The 15,000-nt window shown below is 48.1% G+C and overlaps 1 protein-coding gene across 2 annotated transcripts in view; it reads left to right on the top strand.

The window, feature by feature from the left end:
* The window catches only part of LOC127001600 (locomotion-related protein Hikaru genki-like), a 150,770-nt gene extending 135,988 nt beyond the window's left edge, over nt 1-14,782 (top strand). For both annotated transcript variants that reach the window (XM_050866404.1, XM_050866412.1), the window contains 5 exons: nt 9,326-9,460; nt 12,064-12,204; nt 12,445-12,654; nt 12,878-13,048; nt 13,974-14,782. In XM_050866404.1, the coding sequence (XP_050722361.1) occupies nt 9,326-9,460; nt 12,064-12,204; nt 12,445-12,654; nt 12,878-13,048; nt 13,974-14,170 (854 nt within the window). In that variant the 3' untranslated portion in view covers nt 14,171-14,782. The remainder of the gene's footprint in view (nt 1-9,325; nt 9,461-12,063; nt 12,205-12,444; nt 12,655-12,877; nt 13,049-13,973) is intronic.
* Nucleotides 14,783-15,000: the final 218 nt, after the last annotated feature.

Raw genomic sequence — 15,000 nt, 5'->3', positions numbered from 1 at the left:
TTCTTCCCCTCTCTTCCATTTCTTTTTCCGCCCTGATCTCTCTCTCTCTCTCTCTCTCTCTCTCTCTGGAAGTCACGTTTTCACTTTCCGTTCTCTTTTCCATCCCTCCCCCCCCCAAGAAAAAACATGGCGTCTCTCTCTCTCTCTCTCTCTCTCTCTCTCTCTCTCTCTCTCTCTCTCTCTCTCTCTCTCTCTCTCTCTCTCTCTCTCTCTCTCTCTCTCTCTCTCTCTCTCTCTCTCTCTCTCTCTCTCTCTCTCTCTCTCTCTGGCACATAGAGTGAGTTAACGGTTAGTGATTTTTTTTTCCGTACAATTTAGAGTTGTCGGGCTTCCTCCACGAAAGAAATAACAGCTTCGTGGAAATCAATTAATTTTAGTGGATGTCTCTGTGTGTGTGTGGGGGGGGGGCGGGGGGTGGGGGGGGTCGGGAGAGTTGGTGGGTGGCTGGGTATCTCTCTCTCTCTCTCTCTCTCTCTCTCTCTCTCTCTCTCTCTCTCTCTCTCTCTCTCTCTCTCTCTCTCTCTCTCTCTCTCTCTCTCTCTCTCTCTCTCTCTCTCTCTCTCTCTCTCTCTCTCTCTCTCTCTCTCTCTCTCTCTCCTAATTGCTTTTAACTAATTGTATTTTTAAGGAATTGAGTCAAGCAGCTCGTAACGTTCCGTCTTTTAAAACACTAAAATATGTCCTTAAATTTACGTTAGTGTGTGTGTGTGTGTGTGTGTGTGTGGGGACGAGGAAAAGTTGGACCGACCATCTGCCTAGCCCACTTTCTTCATAGGTTTTCGTCTGGCCCAGTTCGTCTCTGCCCGCATCAAAGAATAAACACTCGCCTTACGTAAATCAGTTCTCGGACATCGTATTATGACAGCGTTTTAGCATTTCGTTCTCCTCCTCTCCTTCCTTTCCGCCCTTCCTGCCTTGCTCTCTTTGTCGTCTTCAGCTATTTTTTTTCTTTAACATATTTCTTTCTTTTCATCCCTCCTTTCCTCCCTTCTCTCATTTATTTCTTTGCTTTTCCTTCCTCTGTCATTATTCTTCTTCATTCTCTCTCTCTCTCTCTCTCTCTCTCTCTCTCTCTCTCTCTCTCTCTCTCTCTCTCTCTCTCTCTCTCTCTCTCTCTCTCTCTCTCTCTCTCTCTCTCTCTCTCTCTCTCTCTCTCTCTCTCTCTCTCTCTCTCTCTCTCTCTCTCTCAATTAAATTAAGTCCTCCTCTACTAGACCTCACAGGAAGGAAAAAATCTATTTATATATACATTTTTCCATTTTCATTTTCCAGGACTCTCGAGTCTTGTAAATATTAAATTTCCTTCCCTTCTTGCAGCATACCAGACGACCCTGTGTCCTTATTTCCTCGTAAGGGACGTATTTTTTTCTCCTTACTATTTTTTTCCTCTCCCAGGAGTTCCAAGCTGCTCTGAATCTTATACATTTTTTATTAGGTCTTGTTTGCCAGTCCCGTCGCTTTGTTTCTCTCATTTTGTTCTCCCTCTCCCTCTCCCTCCCCCTCTCCGTCTCTCTGCCCTCCCCCTGCCAACTCCTTTTTCTCTCGCTCTCTCTCAGCCTCCCTTCCAGGCCAGCAGGATCTAACGTAACCCAGCCAGGCCCCAGCAGGAAGCAGAGGCGAAGAGAAACACCTAAATGATTCCCGATACAAATTGTGTTTACATGTGCGAGTAATTTTGGTCTGCTGGTCTTTCAATGTTGCAGTGCTGATGACCGGGTGCTTGCCTGTGGGTGGGTGGGTGTGGGTGGGTGTGCACTTGATCTGTTTGCCTTTCAAATGCTTACTGAGGCATTTATTTAACTCTTATATTATTTTTGGCCCATTATTTTTATTCTCCTCTTCATTTACATCAACAGTAGCATCAACACCACCACCACACAACCACCAAAACAGCAACAATAACAACACCTCCATTTTCACCACCGCCACCTCCACCACTATCACCACTATCCCACCACAACAATACATACCATCTCCAAATCCACCGCCCACCTCCACTGCCACAATTCACCACCACCACCACCACAATCACCAAAACAACAACAATAACAACACCTCCATTTCCACCACCACCACAACGACACATATCACCTCCAAATCCACCGCCCACCTCCACCACCACAATTCACCTCCACCACCACAAACCACCACCACCACCACCACCACCACCGCACCTCCCGCCGCAGTCAGTGTTGCCAGCGCCGGGACAAAACAGGTCAGGGCCGCCTCATTAGAGCTGCTCCCGGGCCCCCCTTTGTTTGTCAGACTTTAAGGGCCAAGATTTACCTCGCTTTGGCCTCTACAAATGAAACGGAAGGGCTTTGGTAGGGGCTCAGACAGCACGTTGGCTCTCTCCTTTCTTTCCCCTAAACACTCACTTGCCTGTTTGTTTGTTTCTCGTTGTTCTTTCTTCCCCTCGTGTTCCTTTTTCCTACATTAGCCTCACTTTCCTCTTTATTTTAACCTTCCTTTTATCTTTTTCCTTTCCTCTCTTTCCCCAACCACCTTCCCCGTTCTCATTTTCCCGCCTTTTCCTATTTTCCCCATTCTCATCTTCCTGCTTTTCCTATTTTCCCCATTCTCATCTTCCCGCCTTTTCCTATTTTCCCCATTCTCATCTTCCCGCCTTTTCCTATTCTCCCCATTCTCATCTTCCCGCCTTTTCCTATTTTCCCCATTCTCATCTTCCTGCTTTTCCTATTTTCCCCATTCTCATCTTCCCGCCTTTTCCTATTTTCCCCATTCTCATCTTCCCGCCTTTTCCTATTCTCCCCATTCTCATCTTCCCGCCTTTTCCTATTTTCCCCATTCTCATCTTCCTGCTTTTCCTATTTTCCCCATTCTCATCTTCCCTCATTTTCCTATTTTCCCCATTCTCATCTTCCCGCCTTTTCCTATTTTCCCCATTCTCATCTTCCCGCCTTTTCCTCTCACCTACTTTTCATCACACTCTCCCTTCTTTCCCTTAATTCCACCTCCCCACATTTTTTCCCTCCCCTCCCTCTCTCCTCTCCCCCCTTTTCCCTTACCCCTCCACATTTTCCCCTCCGCTCCCTCTCCCCTCTCTCTTTTCCCCTCACTACCCTCTCACCTCTCCCTCCTTTTCCCTGACGCTCACCTCTCCACAGTTTCCCCTCCGCTATGTCTCCCCTCTCTCTTTTCCCCCCTTCCCTCACCTCCCCACCTTTTTTTTTCCCTGACCTCCTTCACCCCTCTCTCACCCCTCTTTCCCCACTCACACATTCTCTTTCCCTCCCCTCGCCATCATTTCATTCCTCCCCCCACTCTCTTTTTCCCGGACTCTCCCCCCCTTCCCACCCTCCTCCACCTCCCCCACCTCCCTCCACCTCCTACCCCGTCATCAACACCAACGAGTTTTCTCTAATTAATGGAGAACGAACTGTCTTGCCGGTGAGACGCTGATGGATTGCGTCATCAGTTACATCCTGAGCCACGCGGGTTAATTTTTATTTAGGTTTTCCGCCGCTGTTTTTTTATCTTGGTGGTGGTGGTGGTGGTGGTGGTGGTGGTGTTTTGTTAGTGGTGGTGATCGTGGTGATGATGGGGCCATTTGATTTAGAGATTTCTTTATTTGGGGCAATACTGTTAAGAAGGAGAAGAAGAAGAAGAAGAATAGCTGTAGTGGGAATAGTAGTAGTAGTAGTAGTAGTAGTAGTAGTAGTAGTAGTAGTAGCAGTTGTTGTTGTTGTTTTAGTAGTAGGTACACACACACACACACACACACACACACACACACACACACACACACACACACACACACACACACACACACACACACACACACACACACAGATAAATGTTTGTTCTTCTAGATAAGGACCAACAAAGTAAGGAACCCTCATCGTGTCTCCTTCCCTTAAGCCCAGGATTCCGGGGAAATATTTGTCCACGCTGAGACTCATTACTGTCATCGCCTGGGGTGGAATTAGGAGGAGGAGGAGGACGACGAGGAGAAGGAGGAGGAGGAGAAAAAATAGAGGGTAGAGAAAGGAGATGTGATGTGATGGTAACGGAGACAGATGTAAGGGAACGTGTGCGTCTGGAGCAGGGAAGAGAAGAGATAAGAGACAGGAGAGATGGAAGGAATGGAGGTGTTAGGGAAAAGAGACAGGAGATATATATAGGGAAAGGGAGAAGGTAGGAGGAGAAAGGGAAAGAGAAAATATAGGAGAGGTGGAAGGGAAAAGGGAAAGGAGATAGGAAAGTGGAGAATGTAGGAGGAGAAAGGGAAAAAAAAGATAGGAAAGATGGAAGGAATGAAGGTGCTAGGGAAAAGAGACAGGAGATAGGAAAGTGGAGAAGGTAGGAGGAGAAAGGAAAGGAAAAAAAATAGGAGAGATGGAAGGAAGGGAGGTGTTCAGGAAAAGAGACAGGAGATAAGGAAGGGGAGAAAGTGGGAAGGGAAAGGGAAAAGAAAACAGAAAGAGAAACAAAGTGGAGTAAATAACAAAAACTTGGGTAACACGATAAAGTTAAAGAGAACAGAGAAAGAAATGGGACAAAGAGAGGAAGGGAAGAGGAAATGGATCCAGTTAAAGACAAAAAGGGAGATAAAGGAGAGGGGAGAGGAGGGATAAAGCAGAGAAAAAGAGAGAAACTGGAGGAAGAAAAAATAGTAAAATACCTAACACTGGGGGGGAGAAAGGGAGAAAGAAGGGAGACATAGTAGAAGGGGAGAAAAGAAGAAACACAGGTATAAATAGTGTGCCTTTTCTTATGTACCTCGCCACGGCTTCTCCTTCTCCTATAGTCCTTCGTTAATGAGACATATGAAAGCCGCGCCGACGAAGGTGGACCCGAGGGAAGCCCAGATTACAGCGGCAGGTGGGAGGGAAAGTGAAAGGGAGAAATGAATTGGTGCAGCGTACAACTTTTTTTTTTCCTCCGAGTTTACACACAAAAAGATTTCTTGATTATGCTGCGCGCGGTTCACCCTAAAAAATATATACGAAACCGAAAAAAAAAGTTGAACTACGCTCTCTCTCTCTCTCTCTCTCTCTCTCTCTCTCTCTCTCTCTCTCTCTCTCTCTCTCTCTCTCTCTCTCTCTCTCTCTCTCTCTCTCTCTCTCTCTCTCTCTCTCTCTCTCTCTCTCTCTCTCTCTTCCCTTCTCTTTTGTTTCCTTTTATTTTCTTTTCTCCTCTTCTCTTCTCTCTCTCTCTCTCTCTCTCTCTCTCTCTCTCTCTCTCTCTCTCTCTCTCTCTCTCTCTCTCTCTCTGTCTCTCTTTCTCTCTCTCTCTCTCTCTCTCTCTCTCTCTCTCTCTCTCTCTCTCTCTCTCTCTCTCTCTCTCTCTCTCTCTCTCTCTCCAAGTTGGCGTTCATGAATATTTAGATTCTACTTAATTTAGCTGAAGACGTCGTGGCGGTGGCTTGCCTGTGGGAGAGGAGGCGAGTTTCTCCTCTAAGCCGGGCCTATCTTTCCAATACTCCTCCGGGACGCGGGGAGTGAAAGGAAGTAGCCTGAGACGTGTACCATTAAAGGCCAGGAAGTGAAGAGTAGGGAGTGAAAAATACGGAGTGAGAAGCTGGGAGTGAAGGAATTGAAGTAGGAAAAGAGAGCGAGGTGTAGGAATGAGAGGCATGGAAGAAAGAAAGAGAGGAGAGAGGGAAGAGAGACTGGTGTTAAGTGACCGTAGAGGGAGCCTGAGGTGTTGAATAAGAGTGAGTGAGAGGCGGAACATAACATAAGAGAGGAGGAAAGAGATAGATAAAAAAAAAGAACAGGCAAGGAGGAGAGGAGGTATAGAGGAAATGAATGAATTATATTGTGACCGCAGAAGGAGTGTGGGTTGTTGAATAAGAAATATTGAGTGAGAGGCGGAACACAACATGAGGGAGAGGAAACAGAGAGAAAAAAAGAGGGCAGGGAAGAAGGAGAGGAGGTACTGGGGAGTGAAGGAATTATATTGTAACCGTAGAGGGAGTGTGGGTTGTTGAATAAGAGATAGGGATTGAGAGGCGGAACACAACATGAGGGAGAGGAAACAGAGAGAAAAAAAGAGGGCAGGGAAGAAGGAGAGGAGGTACTGGGGAGTGAAGGAATTATATTGTAACCGTAGAGGGAGTGTGGGTTGTTGAATAAGAGATAGGGATTGAGAGGCGGAACACAACATGAGGGAGAGGAAAAAGAGAGAAAAAAAGAGGGGCAGGCAAGGAGGAGAGGAGGTATAGAGGGGAGAAGGAGGAAGTATATTGTAACTAAATGGGATAATTACAAAACAAGGGATCTATTTAGCTTCTGTGCACCATAAACCTTAAGGAGAGAGAGACAGCTAGACGGGCAGACAGAGACATAGACACACACACACTGGAAATGATATGTATGTATGTATGTATGTATGTATGTATATATGTATGTATGTATGTATGTATGAACTAACAGGGGAATACGAACTCACGGAGGAAATACATAATGGAGACAGATAGCGGAGAACGGGGGGGGAGGAGATGGGAAGAGGAGAGGAAGGGGATTGGAGGACCTTGTGGTATGTAGATGGTAACACTGATGAAGTAGAAGACCATCACCTCCCCCATCACCCTTCCTTCTTCACCCCCGTCACCTCTCGCCCCCCCCGTCATCCCTCCTTCTTCACCCACCCCCACCCCCACCCCACCCCGCGTAGGAGAGAATATCCCACTCACGTCACCCATGATGCATACAAATAAGAAACTGACACCCGAGGATAACGAAGAGAGAGAGAGAGAGAGAGATGGGGTTCCGTCTGTGCGTGTTTGTCTATTCGTGTCTGTACTTGTCTGTCTGTCTCTTGATATAGCAGCTGTAGTCGTCTTCGTAGTAGTAGTAGTAGTAGTAGTATAGGTTGTTGTTGGTATTGTTGTTGTTGTTGTTGTTGTTGTTGTTGTTATAAATGGTACAGTGTTGATGTTTGCGTTGAATGTTTGTCTTTTCAGCCCTGACCTCCTTTATTCAGCCACTCGTCCATAATAATCTGGTTTGTTTATTCTCTCTCTCTCTCTCTCTCTCTCTCTCTCTCTCTCTCTCTCTCTCTCTCTCTCTCTCTCTCTCTCTCTTCAGGAATCAAGTGCTGCTGTGTTAGTATTGGTGCAAATTTTATCCCGGCACGATCCCCTTCCACCCACTTGCATACCTATGGAGTGAGAGGGAGGAGAGGGAGGGAGGGGGAGGGGGAGGAAGGGAAAGGAGAGGGAGGGGGAGGGGGAGGAAGGGAAAGGAGAGGGAAACGAGGGTAAAAAGGGAAGAGAGAGGGAAATGTATAGTTGGTTTAGCAGGAGTGGAATGGAGGTCACGGAGAGAAGAGAGAGAGAGAGAGAGAGAGGCGGTGCGGAAGCTGGAAGAGGAAGAGGAAAAGAGGAATGAGAAGGACGGTCGGGAAGGCAAGAATACAAGAGGAAAAAAGAGGAAGAGGAAGAGGAAGAGGGGGAAAAAAATAGGACAATGGAAGAGGCAATGAAACAGAGAGAGAGAGAGAGAGTAGTTAGGGAAGCGTGACAGGAAGGAGAGAATGCTGTGGCCGCTGTTGTTGTTATCGTTGTTGTTGTTGTTGTTGTTGTTGTTGTTGTCAGTTTGTCTTCAAGTTCAGTGATTCACGTAACTTTCGGTGATCCTTTTACCATGTTATCTAGTCGCGCGTATGCACTTTAACGAACACACACACACACACACACACACACACACACACATACACATTTTTTTACTTGGACCTCGGAAATCGCATAACTATTAATCCAGGTCTGCGTGTGTGAATAATCTGCGCCTTGCTTGCTAATATTTCATGAACGGCGGCCTGACAGCGGAGCGGGTGAGGAAGATTTTCACAGATTTACTCTCTCTCTCTCTCTCTCTCTCTCTCTCTCTCTCTCTCTCTCTCTCTCTCTCTCTCTCTCTCTCTCTCTCTCTCTCTCTCTCTCTCTCATTGGAATGTCAGTCATTATCAAATTTGATAACATGATTAGTTGACTGTCCAACAGTCGATGGACACACACACACACACACACACACACACACACACACACACACACACACGTAGGTCTTAATATAAATACATACATACATACATACATACATACGTACATACATACATGCATACATACGTACGAACAATATTAATAAATATATATAGGCACATAAATAGATAGATAACTAGGCAGATTGATAGTTGGAAATAAATTGACATAGAAATAAATTAATAAAATATATGCAACAATAAGCAATTTAATTATAACACCAATACAGATCCTACACACACACACACACACACACACACACACACACACACACACACACACACACACACACACACACACACGATACATGCATTACGTAGATCAGTCCATATTCCCTTAAACAATTAACGGGAAAAAGCCATCGGGACATCATTTGACAGAACAATGCAATAGAGTAACAAATGCCATTGAATAGCATAATAGACATCATATCAGAGTATATCTTTTTTATGCACGTAATAATCGGACAACTCATAGTGTTTCATATTGGTTTTGTAATATAGATACTCTCTTTTATGGCGGAAAGATACGATATACATATGGTTCATAGCGCGATCGTTCACGGTAACTTGACGCTCAGACTCCGCCCCTTCTCATCCAGCTTAAGGGCTTGTCATTGGTCAGCTGATGGATTAGCACCTCCCACTCCACGGTGTCAGGCCACAGAATCACGTAGGTGGTGAAATTTGGGGAAAGATAACATTTACTCACACACACACACACACACACACACACACACACACACACACACACACACACACACACACACACACACACACACACACACACACAACCTTTGAAAGCGAAACTAGAGGAACAGGGGTATACGAAAACACGTGAAAAGTAATAGTTTAGCAAAGCTCCCTCGCGTTGTTAGTGAATTCAACTTTGCTGTTATTACTGTCGTTTCCTGTTTATGTTTCGTGTTTCACTTCCATGGATGAAAATCTATTTCTCTTAAATTAAATTATTCATTTGTTTTACATACACAACATTATTCGGTCAGAACATTGGTTGATTTGTGCTTTAAACTACTCCGTAACATGCACAAGCTGAGTTTTCCCTCTCGGCGCGGGTCTGGCTGGAGCCGAGAAAAGCAAATTCCTGCACGCTTAAGTAAATTCTCGTTCTCGGTCGAGGTGCAATTTTCGAACTCAAATTGAAGCGGCAGAGAGGACCTTGACTCGTAATGATTCATGGCGTCAGAGGCGGAGACATGAATTAATCTTTTAACTCGAAAAACGGGGATAATATATAACAGAGTAAGAGAGAAGAAAAATGTTCCATCACTTTCCTAACCTTCCTCCCGTCCCTCGGCAGGCTGGGCCATCAACAGACTGGAGCGGGAGCTGCGGTACCGACTCTCCCTCTACTACGCCAAGACTGAAGACACCGGGACCTTCACCTGCACCGCCCCCTCAGGGCACGATAATCACCTGTCCATTACAGTTAAAGGTGAGACGTGGATGTGGGTGGGTAGGTGGATGCTTGTGTGAGGGGTGGAGGTAGGGAGAGGGAGGGGTGAGTCTCAGGGGAAGAAAAGCAAGAAGACTGATTAATTTAGGACGACTCAGGGGAACGAAGAGAAGGCTTTACAACACTTCTCTGTCTCCGTCTCCTCACTACCTTCTTTAGCCCCTAGAAACCCTTTGAAGATAGAGACGCGATAACTCACTAGTGGTAGAAACAATGATAATGGTTGTGATGATGGTGATGATGATGGTAGTGGATGGTGCTGTGGAAGGTGATTTAAGGGTGATATGATGAAGTGAAAGTGGTGGTGCTGGTGACGATAATGGTGGCGGTGATGGTGGTAGAGCAACTGGTGGAGGTGGTATTGGTGGCGATGGTAGTGGTGGTGGTATTGATAATGGTAGAAATAGTGGTGCTGGTGGTGGTGCAGTGATGGCGGGTGGGATGGGGATGGGGATAGTGGTGATGGCAATGGTGGTGGTGGTGGTGGTGATGATGGTAGTAATGGTGGTGATGATTCTAGGTGTGGGGGTACTTGCGATGATGGTGCCCTTGCTGGTGATGATGGTGGTGGTGATGGTAGTGATGGTGGTGCTGTCTCTAGTTGTGACTAGCTATGATGGTGGTGGTGGTGGTGGTGGTGGTGATGGTGGTGGTGGTGGTGGTGGTGGTGGTGATGGTAGGGGTGGTGGTGGCGTTGGTGGTGATGGTGGTGGTAGTGGTGGTGGTGTTGGTGGTGATGGTGGTGGTGGTGATGGTAGGGGTGGTGGTGGCGTTGGTGGTGATGGTGGTGGTGGTGGTGGTGGTGGTGGTGATGGTGATGGTGGTGGTGGTGGTGATGGTGGTGGTGGTGGTGGTGGTGGCGTTGGTGGTGGTGGTGGTGGTGGTGGTGGTGGTGGTGGTGGCGTTGGTGGTGATGGTGGTGGTGGTGGTGGTGGTGGCGTTGGTGGTGATGGTGGTGGTGGTGGTGGTGGAAGAGGTGGTGGTGGCGTTGTTGTTGTTGTTGGTGGTGGTGGTGGCGTTGGTGGTGATGTTGTTGTTGGTGGTGGTGGTAGGGGTGGTGGTGGCGTTGGTGGTGATGGTGGTGGTGATGGTGGTGGTGGTGGCTTTGGTGGTGATGGTGGTGGTGGTGGTGATGGTGGTAGGGGTGGTGGTGGCGTTGGTGGTGGTGATAGTGGTGGTGGTGATGGTGGTAGGGGTGGTGGTGGCGTTGTTGTTGGTGTTGGTGGTGGTGGTGGTGGTGATGGTAGGGGTGGGGGTGCAGGAACGCTGGGTCCACCGTCTCTTTCCTTGTCATCAGTCTCGGGTGAATATTTTCCTTCCTCTGTTTCATATATTACTGTCGCCGGGAGCGTCAGGGACCGGGAAGAACACGCAAGACTCTCACTCGCAACATTCCAAAGCTGAAGCTCAAACTCCGAGAAAGAAATGAAGCCACACTTACACTTCCTGTTTAGACGCGCGGTTCAAACCCTTTATGGTCCAGTCTGTTTCGCTTAACTCTAAACTTTTTTTTCAAACTTTCGGTTTTCCGTGTATCCCCCTGACGCTTCCCACAACCATTTTGGCAGCGGTTATGTGCGGAAACGGACAGGTCTTTGGGGGGGGAGGGAGCGAGAGGAGAGGGGATGGGGAGTGTAGGCTGTCAAACAGGACCGGGGTAAAGGGGGGAGGGGAGCAGGATATCAGAATAGTCCTGTGGGGGAGGAGGGAAGGGGTAGGATGTGGGGGAGTGGGAAGGGTAGGATGCCAGACTTACCCGGGAGATAGCATTGGGGGGCAGGGTAACAGAGGGGGGAGGGGGTAGGATGTCCGACATAACCTACACTGTACAGCTGAACACAACTCCTGTTTTTCTTTTCATCGTTGTACTTACCAACTCGTGCATTTCCTCTTCTTGTTTTACCCGTGATTGAAAAAATGTCAGACAAGCCCAAGGGAGAGGGAGGGAGGGAGGGGGGTAGGACGTTCGACAGGCCCGGGGGGAGAGTGGATAGCGGGGAACCGAAATAGGATATCAATAAGAGTGAACGCTCTGGTTTGAGTGCCGCGTCGCAGGGGGTTGGCTGCTGCGCCGGACAACCGTCACTGACCCTCAGGACACAGCGAGGGCTCAGGACTTGATGTGGACTGGCAGCTCAGTGTTTTATATCCGTAGTGTCAGGCGAGGAGCGGGCGTCTGCTGAAGAATGGAGGCGACTGGTAGAATTAATTATTTTTCACTGACAGAATTCAAAGTAAAAACGTGCAATAACTTCATTTGTTCATATGAATTTATGTTGTTATGTTTAAAGAATTCATTTGAAAATGTTATAGGTAATCAAAATTTATCTACTGCTGCTGTAAGCCACATCTATTACTGTTACTACTACTACTACTACTACTACTACTACTACTACTACTAATAATAATAATAATAATAATAATAATAATAATAATAATAATAATAATAATAATAATAATAATAATAATAATACTACTACTACTACTACTACTACTACTACTACTACTACTACTACTACTCTACTACTACTACTACTACTACTACTACTACAACTACTACTACACTACTCCCGGGGCCGCAGACGTGTCGTGCCCGCCAGTGATCGGGGATGAGCCGCTGCAGGTGCACGGCGACAGCGTCACCCTGGGGGCGGCCCTCACCTTTTCCTGCCCCGAGGGTCACCACCTCTCCGGCGCCGTCAAAGTCACCTGCCTCCCCTCAGGTGAGTTTGCTCTGTCACCCTCTTTTTCGTTTTTTTTTTTTTTTTTTTTTTTTTTTTGTCTTCGGCGTCTGTTGGATACTTAAAGATATTCTTGTTTTGCGTAAGTGTTCCTCTCTCTTTGTATCTGTCATATAAGTACACCTCAACGCAACCAAGGAGCACATGTGTAAGTCACGCAGTGTCACAACCTGTCTGCGGTGCCAGGTGACTTATCCTCTGCCCCTCGCCCCGCCGCCCCAGGGGAGTGGTCCAGCACTGCCCCGCGGTGCCAGGTCGTGCGCTGCCCCGCGCCGGCCACAGAGGAGCCGAGTCTTCAGCTGCGGACGGCCAACACGAGCTACCAGGGCAGGGCGGAGTTCACCTGCCTGTCGGGCTTCCGGCTGTCTGGTCAATCTGTCCTGCACTGCACTGCCAACGGAACCTGGTCGGACCCTGTCCCCACCTGTCACGGTGAGACCCTCGCCCCTCGCTCCTCGCCTCGACCTCGCATGTCAAGCTCCCTCCGCTGTAATGAAAACTCTGACGGTTAACTTTTTACTGCCATGGAACGCCATTAAAAAGGCTTATGAACGTTTTTCTTATATTCCTTTAAAACTACCCCTACATGAAATTTTGTTTTCTCATTATTTGTCCAGACTCCAAAATTACCTGTGCTTCCCCCTAACCCTGACAGAGGTGTTGTGTCCGGTGGTGCACCCGCCCCAGCACGGCCAGGTGACCGGCGCAACCACACGGCGAGTGGGCGACGCCATCACCTTCACCTGCAGCCCGGGGTTCGTCGCCCGCGGCCACGCACTCGCCTTCTGCACGCACGAAGGCGTCTGGTCCCACCCCGTGCCCCAGTGTAAGTCACGGGGAAGCAATGGGGGGCTGGCCCACCAGCAGGGGGCTGTGAGACTGTCAATTTAAGGTATTTAGCTGACCATTGAAGCACAAGAGTCCAATTAAGAGGACAAGAGTGAGGTGAGTGAAGGCAGAACGCTGCCGCGGGACGTAAGGAGCGACAGCCAAGGTTGAACGGATCTGCTTCACGCCGGTGAGTGACGCGGGTGCTCCGTCATTATCCTCAGTTGTGGGGAGGAGGTAATTAACTTGGACAGAGTAATAAGGCAAGACCCACCTGAGCCCCGACCACGATGACAAAGTGTCGCCGGCGAGCTGTTTTCCCGGCGAGGGGGCGTGTAAGAAATAGCAGCAGGAGCACCACAGCCCTACAGTAAGTCGAGCATGCCACGCCACTCCCCGAGTCTCCCCGTTATGGGCAGAAGGATCGATAGGCTGCATTGTGCTGTATTCAACAAGGTCACTGTGCCATGGTAAGGGAGTGAAGGCCTCGCTCTATATGCATGGGGTCATAAGGTCCTGGTTGTTTTCCTTTTTTTTTTTTTTAGGAAGAAAGATTTATTTTGTCGTGTCCGGGTTGAAGTCGAGAGAGGATGGGTACAGGCAAAAGTTAGAGATATTCTGGTGACAAATAAGAGGAAGAAGTGGACCTGAACAGGTCAAATGATGTGTAAAACAGATAACAAATTTACTGCCAAAATATCAGTGACAATCCGGGAGTTATAGAAGTCAGGGCAGATAATCAATCAGAGATAGTAAATTAGAACCTTTTCCGGAGTAGGATGGATTATATTAACATACAGAGAGAAGATGAGTACGTTGGGAAAGACGTGTGCCCAGCAGTAGACTATTATTAATGGCTGACGACGATGATGACGACTTAGCACACCTGAATAACACCTGCTTCCTCCCATGTGTCTGACCAGGCGTGAGGTCCTGCAGCCACCCCGGGGAGCCAGAGCACGGCCGAGTATCACCCCGCCGCCCCCGATACCACGTGGGCGCTACCCTGTTGGTCACCTGCCGCCCTGGGTATCGTCCCGCGGGGCCTGACCGTATCACCTGCCTGCACACACGACGCTGGTCCGCCCCGCTCACCAGGTGTGTCCCCGCCATCGGCTGAGCGGCTACACAGGGATGCTCCTACACGTCTCAACACGCCTCGCCGAAACCTCCCTCCCGACGGCCCGCCTCACGTGACTGGCCGCTCCGGCAGTCTTGGGTCGCAGGTTCGATGGTGAGGAGCCACGGGCGTCCCTCGTGCCCCCGGCGTGACCAGAAGGGATTGAGGTAGCTGAGTGTGTATGTGTATATAGTCTTGGTTTGCTATATAAAGGCGTCTGTCTCCCTGTGTGTACATATGTGGTATTCTTCTTAGTCTTCGTGGAGGTTGTGGTGTGTGTGTTTGTGTGTGTGTGTGTGTGTGTGTGTGTGTGTGGTGATGCTGTATATGGTTGTTGTTGTAAATTCCGGGAGCCGCGTCCTAGAATATCCTGCTCTTGTCATCATTCCTGACGCCGAAGAATCTCAAAGTTGCAAGAAAAATACTTGAGTCGAAATTTAACACAGGAAAAGAGGCATCAGATCATCCTTCAGAAATGTTTGGTATGAGATTCTAAACACCAAAACAATACAATTTCTGCACACACACACACACACACACACACACACACACACACACACACACACACACACACACACACACACACACACACACACACACGATAACAAATCTTTGAATGGTGCATAGTTCAAAGAGAACACTATTAGTGACAGTTAACAACAATCACACAGTCAGAAAACACACGGAAGAGCACAAACAGCATAGACAAAAGTAAACACAACAATTCAAAGGTTGGTACAAAGCTGATTACGTGTGGCGGCAGCAAGGCGAGGACTAGAGCAAGACCTGTACATATCACGACTCATATCAAACGTAGCCTCAGATGACCT

This window comes from Eriocheir sinensis, chromosome 2 (genome assembly GCF_024679095.1).
Source record: "Eriocheir sinensis breed Jianghai 21 chromosome 2, ASM2467909v1, whole genome shotgun sequence".
Taxonomy (NCBI): domain Eukaryota; kingdom Metazoa; phylum Arthropoda; class Malacostraca; order Decapoda; family Varunidae; genus Eriocheir; species Eriocheir sinensis.
Note: the sequence above shows the minus strand (reverse complement) of the source record. Positions and strands in the feature narration are given on the sequence as shown.